Source organism: Gymnogyps californianus, chromosome 25, assembly GCF_018139145.2.
Source record: "Gymnogyps californianus isolate 813 chromosome 25, ASM1813914v2, whole genome shotgun sequence".
NCBI classification, from domain to species: Eukaryota; Metazoa; Chordata; class Aves; order Accipitriformes; family Cathartidae; genus Gymnogyps; species Gymnogyps californianus.
Genome location: NC_059495.1, coordinates 6,752,620 through 6,765,103, shown reverse-complemented (window position 1 = coordinate 6,765,103; position 12,484 = coordinate 6,752,620). Strand labels below are relative to the sequence as shown.

Genomic DNA, 12,484 nt, shown 5'->3' with positions numbered 1-12,484 from the left:
CCCTGTGACTTCAGGAGACTCGAGGCTGATTTCCAGCGCTGTAATTACACCAGTAGTGCCTCCCCGTGGAGATGCCAGATATGCTGATGAAGATGTTTCTCAACTGGCAGAGCTCTGCTACTCCCCTTGACACAACCTAAGCTGATAAAAGGGCTCTTCTGCCAGGACAGATGTGCCTCCACCCCGACTGCGTGTTCAGGGTGGTTTTGCTGGGGTTTTTTGGGGTTGGTTTTTGTTTTTGGCAGATAAGCTGCGTCAGCTCTGGGTGCGATCTTTCTCACACTTAGAGCAGACTCGGCTATGCCAGGAAAAACATTAGTGCAAATCTGGCCTGAGGTGGGAGACAGAGGCCTCATTCACGGATGCCCTGCACCTGGGCTGTTACCGATACTGTACAAAGCAGCCAAAAGGTCACCAGAGCAATCACCTTTTTCACTCAGTTTGCACGTGTGCGAATGATTACACAGGGTACAAGGCAACGCTCATGTGCAATAACTTATCCCTGCAAACTACTTGCTTTGCACACATGACACTCGTTTCTGAAATTACAAAGGCTTCCCTTCTTGGGGGTTGGGAGGGAGAAGACAAGCAGGTCTTGCAATGGATTAGAAAACTCTCCTTCTACTTCAGCTAAAAAAGAGAGGGGGAAAAAAAAAAGAAACAGCAAAACCAAACTGTATCCTTCTCCTCATCTTGGGTCTCTAGAGCCTGCAGATGCCCTTTTGGTTTAGTCCAGACTTCTCTCCTGGTCTTCCCCCAAACTATGGAATCTCCTGCCCTGCCAAGCTTCCTCTGCCTCTAACCCTGCTTCCCCTGGACCCTTCAGCCGCAGCAGTAACACCCAAATCCCTTCTCTTCTACAGGGAAGACTCCATGCTTCCAAATCCAGGCCTCTTGAAGAAAATGTCAACCGATTTACTCACAAATACCTGATAACCATCAAGACGTGTTTCCATAGCACCTAGGAAATGTCACAAAAATATCTATTTGTTCAGACTGCAAATACAGCATCAACTACAAACATTACCAAAACTCCATAGAGCCTGGGGGTAAGAAACACAACCATGGGTGCTTAAAAAATACTGCCAAAATGCATGCTTGGTTCTTACTGTCAGAAAACATCTGCACTGTTAAAGGATTAAGAAGGAAGAAAAAAATACATTGACTTCCTAATGCTATGTATCCTTAGGAACTTACTTGAAATACTTAAAATTCTTGCTCATCTCTCACTTAATGAACTAGCCAAGATTTATAGATTTTACTTAGGTGGACAGGAAAAGTATTTCAGATTTGCCACCGAAGGCTAAATTCAAAAGCAAGTTACATATAAAAGTATGTTCTCATAGTCAGAGGTTCATTGCAGTGTGCAGAAAAAATACTTGACACTTCTTAACTTTGAGAACTTTTTTTACGCTCCATGTAAATCCACTACTTGTCCCAGTTTGGTAGAGGACTCCCAAAACTGCTATTCACCGGCATCTGCACCTGTATGTACCTGCAAATGATAAATTATGGAGTAACCTCAGTAATCCTCAGCTGGCTTTTCATGCAGCTCTAGAGGAAAACATATCAAAAACTTGCCCTCATGCAAAATGGGACATTTAGAAGACAGTTCACAGCTTCAGCTGTACAAATTGTACTGGAAATGCTGTCCCTCAAAGGCTGGCTGTGGGGAAAGCCATGGGGACTGCTGTGCCCCCGCATGGGGAAGGGAGCATTGGAGCAGCAGACCCAGATACAGAGGCCTGCCTGGTTCCTTCTCCCAAACTACTGCTGAAAAAGCAAAACAAAACACACGGCTCAATGCTGCTTGGCTTGCTGAAGAAAAATTCGACTTTAGCCAAATTCACTCCCCCAGACGGGGCTGAAGAGTGACTCTTCAGTACCCAGGGCAGCACATACATTGCTGCTGTTGGGGTGCTCATCATACATATCCATGCATACTTGCCCGATGAACACAGAATCTATAATATAGAGTTTCTGTCAATATCTGTTCCTAGCACACGGGCTCTAGGGAGCTGTTCTCTCAAACTCATACTTTTCCGGCAGAATCACAGATTTTATGGTGTGACTTTCATAGAAGACCAGATGAATCCTCTATATAGCAGCATTTCCACAGATCAGCCCACAGTCCTCGTCCCTTTCTATTTCTGCCAAAAAATGGGAAGGAAAAAAAGAAGGGGGAAGAATCACTTGAAACAAGGGAGGGAGAGCAAAGAGAAAGGAAGACTCCAAGGAAATTAAAAACTAACAGGAAAATGCTGCTGCAGTTCTGATTTGTACGACAATTCTGTACACAAATTTAAAGACCTAAAAAGACTAACCACTGCAATAGCATGTCTTATAGCTGTGCGCAGTCCTGGGCAGTCACCGCAATAAATCCCCTTCTCCTGAAAACAGGTAATTACTGGAGCAATTCAGATTAAATAAGCACTTTATCAGAATTCACTGCACTGAAAGCAAGCAATGCAACATAATTATGGAAGACTAAGTTTGGCATTCCTAATGTATCCAAGATGCAAACTACCAGCAAAATAATACTGCTAAAAAAAGTTCTTTTTTTAAAGCAAGCATCCAACAATTATTACAAGAGTAAAATAAAGCCTTAAAGCCTAGTTAGAAAATAAATCTGCCTTTGGTGACTTTAGAAGGTAACAATGGAAATACAGACAAGGATTTCAGCAGAGGCAGAGCTTTACACATAGGCAACCACAGGAAGATTTGCAATCAGTTGAAATACAATTAGAAAAGATGCCTGCCACTTACCAAGTGCTTAATTGCACAAACACTAGCCTCCTTAATAAACCGAAACACAATACCAGTGTTGTGGACAGCAGGACCCAAGTGAGCTCTGACTGGCTGTGTTTATTAGCATCACTTCAATATCAAATATCCATTAACCTATTCATTTTACCCAAAGAATCGATTGGGATGATCTCTACGAAAGGTACAGTTACCCTGCAAATTTATTTCAACCTCAATACAAAGGGACTAGATGAAATAGAGGGACATAAGAGGACAACATGTTGTCTGAACACTTGGCAAGAAATATGACATGTTGCCTGCCTTACTGTAAAGCCCTGACCTAGCCTGCTGGAACACAAAACTTACACAGTTTGCTACTCAGTCTCTCCTAAAATTCCACTTACATTTTCTCTCAAAGCACTTAGGAGAGCCAGGAGAACGGAAGTCCAGATATGATTTAACAAAACAAAATAAAAAATTGAAATGTCTGTTATCAAATACCTCTCAATAACTGACGATCAAGTTGTTTAAGTACATAAAATGTACCAGAGACATATCTCGGTTCCTTAGTGCCACTGGAACACTTTAATTTTACCTAATGCTAGTTCTGAAAAGCTATAGCAACGTTGTCATGACAATGACAACACAACACAGTTGTTTTCTGCTATCACTGTGCAACTGGGTACACATTAGGGTCATTTACATTGCCATAAAACTATAGTATTTAACCACATTTCTTTTCTCTCTTATTCCGTCAAGCCAGTTCTTTCCTCCAGAACATGGTCAAATAGGGTTTGGCACACTCTTTGGATATATCTTTCTGAGGCACAAATTGAAAGCCTGGGAAAAGAAGAACACTTTATATTTAGAAATTCAGCAGTCAGGGGAGAAAAAAAGAAGCTAATTTATGATACACAGACTAATAGCCACGTAGCCGCTGATACTGCAGAGCATTCACAAGACAAGACCCAGTTACGTTAAGCAGTACTCTTAAGATTTGGACTCACTGACTTGAATGAAAGCACTTGCAGAAAATCCGCCTGCGAGAAGGCGGATTCTTAGAATCAGGCATTGGCTTTTCTACCCAACAGGTATTAATATAAAAAAATTAATAACTATTTCAACTACATCTAGCTTCTGTAACCAAACCTAGGGTGTTAGTAAATGGTTATTGCTATCACGTACAGTGTTAGACTTGGTTAGGACACTGAGAGACTAATTGTACGTAATGGGCTCTACCTGAGCTCAGCGGGGACTGGTTCAGAGCCTCTGTAACATATCCAGAACCTGGCTTTACACTATCCATCTCCAAATCTGCACATAATTAAGGGCAAGTGGGAAGAGGGCAGAGGGACAAACAGAAGGCAAGAGAAAGGACAAAGTTAAACTAAAGTTTCTCCTGGAACAAATTGCAGGAGACTAACAATTTATTTTGTAGAGACAGCAATTCGAGAAACAGTGCTAGAGAAATCCAGATTTCAGTGTTATGCATTCTAAGGTGTTGCTTCTCTGGCATGTTCTAGACCTGAAGTATTCTTAACTAGCAATGTCTATGTGCAAAAAGAAGTCTAAGTGAAGTGATATGCCAAGCTCACAGGATGAATAGCGAAAAAGATGAGGTGAGATGAAATAAGCAGAGTAAACACCCAAATCCCAAGAAAACTTGAGCTGCTGAGGATGAAGGTGAATGCTACTGGTACCTGAACAACTGGGCTTAAAGCTGGCTCAGGTGCGACCACAGTGTATGCAGTCTAATTCTCAATTCCAGCACAAACACACATATTATGTGCACACATCACCGTAAACAGAGTTTTCACTGTAAAAAGAGTTTAAAGAATTACATAAAATACATCTCAATTTAGGTTGGCAAAGGCCAGTGGAAGAATCAGTGATTTTAAACATAGCTGCAACTTCCACAATAACGGTCTTTGGTACAGTTGGGAGACTAAAGATCTAGAGCTCATTTTCAGAGGCACTCTGTCCCAGTTTCAAAAACATATTTCAGCCCTTTCCTCCCTATTCAGATCTCAGCTCGTTTTATCTGGGCAAGCTGAGGGCCAAAAAAGAACTTCAGTGTCTAAATACTGCTTCGTGAGCCCACAAAGTAACTTTCTCCTAACACCAGCAAAGTCCGAACAGGACCTCAAAGCTTCCATACTTAAAAAATACATAAAGTATCTTCCTAAATCACTAGTAACAGAAGACGTGCAACCATGATCTTTGGTACACAGAAATAGTATAAACAAGAACCACCAGTGCAGACCACAGAGGAGTGCTCAGGCATGTGAGGGATGTGGCACATGATCTCGCTAGCGGTGCTCTGTGCGCAGCGATAGCCAAGTTTCTAGTCTCTGTTGCAATTAACATGACTCACAAAGGGACACTGCTGTCAAAAGAAATTAATTTCACATGAAAAACAAGCAGAACCACTAATAAGCCTTATACCTTTGAGCAGAAGTATTATAGCTGCTCTAGTGTTGAAATCTTCCTTCTCACAAACAGCTTAAAAAGCAGAGTGACTCTGAATGCTAACCTTCCAGGTTGCATTAAGGAATCAGAAATCTGGCCATTCTTTGTATTCATCTTAAAAAAGGGCAAAAAGCCCAACTCTGCATTTATTACGTGAAGTTAACTGCTACTGATCCTTAGCAGGAATGGCATCTTTGAAGGGCTCATAGATTCAAGGAACTTGACTATAAAAGAGGAAAAAACTAAGAAAAATCTTTTCTCCGTAGCTGTACGTCCAAAGGAAACTCCTTGGATCTTATGAGCATTCACTATTCTGACTCCTCCCAAACTTTTTGGCAGGTTATTTATCAGTGGATATAGCCAGTCATAGCAATAACTTCTGCCCTCATTCTTAAAAACTCTACCCCAGTTTAAATATTCCCTGGCTCTTGTTGTTGGTTTGGATATGTGCAGTGGAAGAAGCCTCGCCACACGCACTCTCCATGATCGTATCTGAAATACAAACCCTGTTCTCCCGTTCCTCTCTGAAGTCTCTACCTTTCTGTCCGGAGAGCACTTGATAATGTTGGCACATGCTCAGGAAGGTGCTCAGGAAGTTGAGTCTTCACAGCAGAAACAAGAAGCTTGCTGTCAAATAACACTCTTCTGCTGGAGGAAGTATCGTGAATAGGAACCACACGCCTGTTTCCCACGTTACAAGGGTATCAGCGCACAGTCTCTATGCCAACAGGCTGGAAGTGAGTATGTGCATGGGGAAAGCATCTATATACGCATGTGTATATATTTTGTTATATATATCTATCTATCTACAGTATTTGCATATCCAGTTTTAAGACTGATTTATGAAATCCAAACAACATCCCAGGGGGAGTCGGTATGTGTAAATGAGACCTTTACTGTAAAAAATATTAACTCTATGGAAACAGTCACCAATTTTACTGACACTAGGTTATTGCTATGAGGTTTAGATGAGCACTAGCAGGATCTAAAAAAGACCATGGCAATGTGAAGCAGGACCCTCTGGATGTGTAAGCCACTCTCACATAACTTGGCAGTTTCACTTTGGGCATTGTGAGATGTTAAGCACAAACAGCATTTTCTCATCTTTAAAAAAAAAAAAAAAGGAATCTTTGCTTCTGAAGATTTTCAAGTTCTAACAAACTTTCAGAGCCATGTTTAATTCCTCTCCATGACCCATTTTTAACTTCTCTTTCTTTCAAACTGACATTCGTGTTTGGTTGCCTGGCACTTAATTTCTTTCAGTTATGGTTTTACTGATTCAAAATGATTCTATCATCTCCAACAGAAAAGTTAGAATCAGTTTCTTTGTTTCCCTGCTGTATTGTTTTATGTCCAAAGAGCTTTTAAAAAGGCACATTAGACTAAAGGTTTGTTTTCGTTTCCCTGAATAGCCTTCAAAGCATCAGTGCTACTGACTTGCATGCACAGAAGAAGGGAAAAAAAACCAAAACAGAAACAAAACCAGAGAGACACAGAGAGAGACAGGGACAGAAAGAGTGAAAGAAGAAAATAGGAATAAATGAAAACGTACAAGGGGGGAAGTAGCTCCAGGACGCTGGACGGGCTCCGTGGGCAGGGGAGACTGGGAAGGTATAATTAAAAAAAAAAAAGAAAACAAACAAACAAAAAAAAGTTGGTTAAAACATGCACCCATTGAAAATGGGTTAATTTCATATAAAGCTCAGCTAGGCTACACACAGCGCAAAATACGACCACAGACCCAATCCTTCAAGTTGTTTGGTGCTTTACTCCCTAAACACTTTGGAAATTCATTAGGATCCAAGAATTCCCCACCCAGTGTGTCCCAGCTCAAAAAAACCCCAAACATTTTGCTTGTTTGAACTTTTAGCACAAGCACCATCCTTGCTGAGCAACACAGCGAAGCATAGGATTTGTTTGCATTACTTCCAATGTCTGCTAAGTGCGTGTTTATGGTTAAGCCCATGTTTAAGTACTTTGTTGAGTCAGAAACAGGGCTGGAAGATGTAACCTTTCTTTATATAGATGGACAACGCCAACCACTGACAAAAGAAAACAACTCCCAGATTTGTAAATTTACATTTTGCATAATTCAGTTCCTTACACATATAGCTTTCCTCCATTTCTAATGGTGCTAAAGCAGACAACTGCTTTATCTTATTTTTCGTTCTATGCAGAAAGAAAAACAAAATTGTCTCAGACCTACGTTTTCTTACTGACAAAAGACGTTCTTCCTGAAAATCATTAATTGCAGAGAAGGCAGAGACTTAGCTCTTGCTGCCTCAACCTCAAGTGTTAGCATTTTTTTTGGGGTGGAAGAGAGAAAACACAGAGTCCAGGAAATAACTTCCCCACAGATCAGACCAGCTCAAATCTGGGGTTTAAGCAAGCTGGCATTGTCCTGCTGAAGTCTCTATTTGAACACCCAGCCCACAAGGCTGAATCACGGTGGCTTTCAGAGCCTCGGAGAAATATCTGCAGCACATTTCAAAGACGTGTGCAAGTCTCCTAAAGAAGTAGTTTTTACACTCACATTGTTGACCTTTCATCCTGAAATCTTTGTCCACTCACGGCCCTGCCTGAGCTCCGCAGGAGCTGAGAGAACATGATTTCTTGAAGGATTGGTCCTTAGGTCTGTCAAGACTGAAAGCACATTTTCTGTCTTCTGCATCAAGAACTGTATTTGGCAGCCCTGAGCACGTTAGCATGTTTATTCCCTGTCTGCTTCCACGCTGCAAATGGATACCTGTCTTGGCTCAATAAAATTTTCATTTAATTTAGCTTTAATGAGACAGTTGCATGTTGAACGCCAAACAACTGGTTCGTTTACGTAAGATTAATGAGACTGGTACATATTACATACATTTTATCTTTCCATATTTTCTTTATAAAAACACTAATTAAGACATTATGCACTCATCGGTGTCAAATGGCTGTTCAACCCAGGCATTTGCAGAATGTAAGTTCTATTTGCACCTCATTCTTCCTGATTTTTAGTTAAAAAACCCCCAAACACACCACAGTCTTTTTTGTCCAGGGATTAGCAACTAGCCTGTTTCAAACCAGGCATGACCTCTTAAGAGTCTGTTATGATTGCAATAGCTCTAACACAATGAATGTAACTCAGTTTGCATTTTTGCAGTTAAAATTAATTCATTCAGCGCTGTACCAGAGTCTTCAGGAGGTCAGAACAGAGTCTGTTGCCTCATCCAGACCTAAATTTCAATCCTCCTGAAAATCACTGGATTATCTGCATTTGGCATATTGACCCAGATTAATCTGTTATTTATGTTTAAAAAACAATTATTCATTTACAACCACTTGTAATACTAAACAAGTAGCCTTTAATGTGTCCTTAGTTGCCTATCATAAGAGTACATTTACCTGTTAAATCTAAATTAAATGAATGGATGAGACAGGAATTTGAAAAATCCTCCATAAAGTTGGGCAGAGCTGCTGGAGTTATTCATTCTTTTGTCCTAAGCAAGACTGAGGAACTGGTGAGAATGACCCCTGAAATTTTAAAAATGCTCATTGTTTTGGAAAAAAAAAAAAAAAAAAGGGAAACATTCCCTTCTTATCCCCCATTTCTTCACTTAAGCTCTAACTGTCCCACTGCAAATGGCATCTTTATCCTTTGTTTCCCCACTGAAACCAGATGCTCCCCAGCAGCAACCATGTTTAGAAACCTGCAAACAAATTATCATGCCAAGGCACACTGCAGTAAAGGTTTGCTACACAGCAAGATGCCACTTGTTAGCAAAAGACATGAAACAAATCGCATGTATGAGGTGAAGCGTGAGAAGTGATTTTAAATATTGTTAAACTACAGATATCCAGAACGATGAGAAAGAACGGACTGAAACAGAGAGCTGAGACATGCTGCCTGTGACTGTTAACTACGCCAAAATGATGAGTGGGGACAATATGAACACACACACACACACACACACAAAACCACACTGTTCCCAGAAAAGACCAACCAGAGATGGACAGAAGTGAATGAGAAGAGTAAACACAGCCACAATCTACAGGCAATTCCCAAATGTTCACTTAGAAGGAAAAACCAAAACAGCTATTCACTTTTTTCTTCTAAGCAGCACTATGAATATTTAAAAGATTCACTCCTCACTGAATATCTGAAATTCAAATGCAACCTTTCATCCTGTATCTCTTTAAAAATCTTTATAAATACAAGCTGATTCCAGCTATTGTAGTACTGAATTTCAGCTAAATTGTCAGTAAATGGTATTAGCTATGAAATATTAGATGTCAACTCAATATAATAATTTAGGCTAAGAATTTATCATTAGAGTATTGTATCTGAGTAAGAATACAGGAAGAATTTAGAAAAAAGGCAAGTGCTCAAGAAAACTGGGATTTGGTGAGCCCACACTACCTTCCTGGATCTTCACAGTGTTTTTTACATAAACAGAAACAGTCAGGATATCAGTTTGCATCCCACCTGAAAAAAAAGCATTTTCTTACCGCACCGAACATGAAAAAAATGGGGCACGGGCTTAGTACAATACTGAGGGAAAATGCCACTCAACAGGTAACTTCCAAGACCTCCTGAGCATCACCCCTTCTCCTTGTATGACTGCCTCATGTGTACAAAGTTTGAAAAAGGCAAACGCTAAACAATTTTGTTAAGCAATAATGAAACTGACTTTAATTTTCAGGTGACAGATTGTGTGCGCATGCATGCACACATCTATATACATCTCTGCAAGCACACCTACCCCTAGCAGTATTTTGGGAGATGACAGCTTTGACAATCCAAACTTCATTGTCAAACATATTTCAGAGGTGACTCAAGGCAAACCCAATATTCTTTCTTATTACGTTGAATTTTCAGAATTGAATAAAACGGACAGTTTTCCTGTATGGTCCATTTTCTTTCATTTATCTCAGGCACTGGCTGCATTATCACTGGTGTAAGCATGTACTTCCACAGTCAAAGAAAATATTGTTTCTAAAAGCAGAGTTTGCACTTAAACCCAGCCTTCCTCTCCCATTCCCTGTGTTTCATTTTCATTTGAACTTCAGTCATTATTTGTACCGCATTATAGACCATTGCAATATTTTATGGTTCTATTAAAATGCTGTCCCCATCACTTCTGCAAATCAAAACCTCTAATTATAAATAATAATAAAAACGCAGGGCAGGAAGTTCTTTGCTTTCCATCTGCTTTTCATTAGATTACTCAACCCAGCCAAATCTATGGACAATTAAACAACACAAGGAGTTCTATGTTTGTAAATTCCTTCATGGCAAAGAGCTTTATGCTGCAGATACAAAATGTCCTAGATGCTCTACACATCATATTTTGATTAAAGAAAATAAAGTTTGCATGTTGATAAGTATGTCTTATCAAGCCCAAATCTAAAACTTCACATTAATTCTAGATGAAATATCCTGCTAATGTCGAGTAAGGACAAAAGCTCCAAGTGGTTCCTTTTAGAAAAGTCTCTATTCCTTGGCAAAAGCCAATCTGATGTTTCAAATACAGATAAAGGGAGAAAATGAATTGATGTGGATATTTAAGTGTATGAGAAATACCCTATATGTTTAAGCCATAGATTAGAATACACTAAATGCACGGAATATGGGTCAGGAAAATGCAAGCTCTGCTGCATTATCCCAGCAATGCAATTCCTAGCGAGGCTCTGGAGGAACCACTTGCAAAGATCCAATTTCACATTTCGCAGCGGTGCTCCTTAAGCCATTCAGGGTGCTCCAGCAACTCCCTTCTGCCCCTGTGCCACCTTCCTGGACTGTGCTGACAAGGCACTCGGCTTGGGCAGCTGTGTGGTAACTCAGCCCAGGAAACCGAAACTCCCTCCTCCCCGCTTCTGTATTTCACACTTCATTTTTTCCTCCGGGCAGATAGGTTCCTCGAGTTCTCCAACATCACATTCAACATGCCTTAACTACGGGAACCTCCTCCCTGACTCCTTCTAGCTCCCGCCAAGTCACAACTTCTGTAGCAACCGAGGAAGAGTCTTCCGCACTTCTGCCTCCACCGTACAAGTACTGTTACTTCCCAAGGTGGAAAAAATAGAAAGCGTAACGCTACAAAGAAATGGTATCATAAATTCTGTGTGCAAAGGAGGGGCAGGGAAGGATTACAGAAACAGCTGCAACATTCGTTCTAGCAATCCTTACATCTGAAAGCTCATTAGTGTTCTTCTAGAGCAGACTTTTGCCTTTAGTTGTACGCACAGAACAACTATCAGGGAAGGTCAACAGGGACAGCCTCATGACTTGGCAATATCTTTCAACTTATTACTTTTAATAGGACTTGGGCTTTCGGTATCAACTTCATAACAAACATTTCCCAGGATTGAAAGAGGAAATCCACCCCGTAGTGTGTTGTTAAAGCCAAATAGAATCTATTAATCTATGCGGCTTCATTATCTCTCATTAAAGCACAGCAAGAAACTACTCACTAGCAGCTCATGACATTTAATTGCCTGAGCCATATTTAATAATAAACACTTGCTTATGATTGTATCTACCAGCCTGGCCTGTATTTAGATTTAAAGTTGCCCTTGTCTACATGCTTGAGCTGACAGAGCACAGGGAAGTGACTGATCACAGTACTTAGAGATCAACTTCAAACCACAAAAGCCAGATACTGGATTTACGGAATGACCACCTGCTGCAGCGCTTTGAACTGCTAGTGATCTCTGTGACACTGATTCTAGCAAATACATTTCCATGTTCCCAGGAATAACAAAGCCTGGAGATACCAATGGCTGAGAAAACTATTTCCCTAAACCGTCAGCTCTTTGAAGCACGCAGATTAATGCAGTGAACTGATAGCTTAGGGTGTTCATGACTTTTTACCACTGAACCAAAAGTTCCAAGCCGTAACACAAGATCTGATAAAATGCATTTCCCTTAGTAAAAGTCAAACTTTTGAATCACATCTATTTGTTTTAAAGTATCAAGTCAGCAATCTTATAAGATAAGGAACATCATTAAAATAGAGAAAATACATGAAAAGAACACCAGTTAACCAGCTTTCCAACTCAACTTGCTGGCTGCATAACATTTTAAAAAAGATCAGCAATTTCAAACTGCTTTGCTTGACACAAAAGATATATGGATACATCTTTATATATATGAATATATAGATTTTTTTAAAAAATCGGAAGAATTAAACAAAAGCTTCACCACCAGTAAATTCTGCAGAGATCTCAGTTATGCCAGCACATCTAACTGCAATCACTCCCAGTGTATACCAGGATGACAGCAGAATCG

General features: G+C 40.3%; 1 protein-coding gene across 1 annotated transcript in view; it reads right to left on the bottom strand.

The window, feature by feature from the left end:
• The window catches only part of ARHGAP32 (Rho GTPase activating protein 32), a 188,814-nt gene that overhangs the window by 53,831 nt on the left and 122,499 nt on the right, over positions 1–12,484 (bottom strand). The window contains exons 12-13 of the mRNA XM_050910928.1: positions 6,767–6,817; positions 3,985–4,059 (exon numbers count right to left, since the gene is read on the bottom strand). Of these exons, the coding sequence (XP_050766885.1) occupies positions 3,985–4,059; positions 6,767–6,817 (126 nt within the window). The remainder of the gene's footprint in view (positions 1–3,984; positions 4,060–6,766; positions 6,818–12,484) is intronic.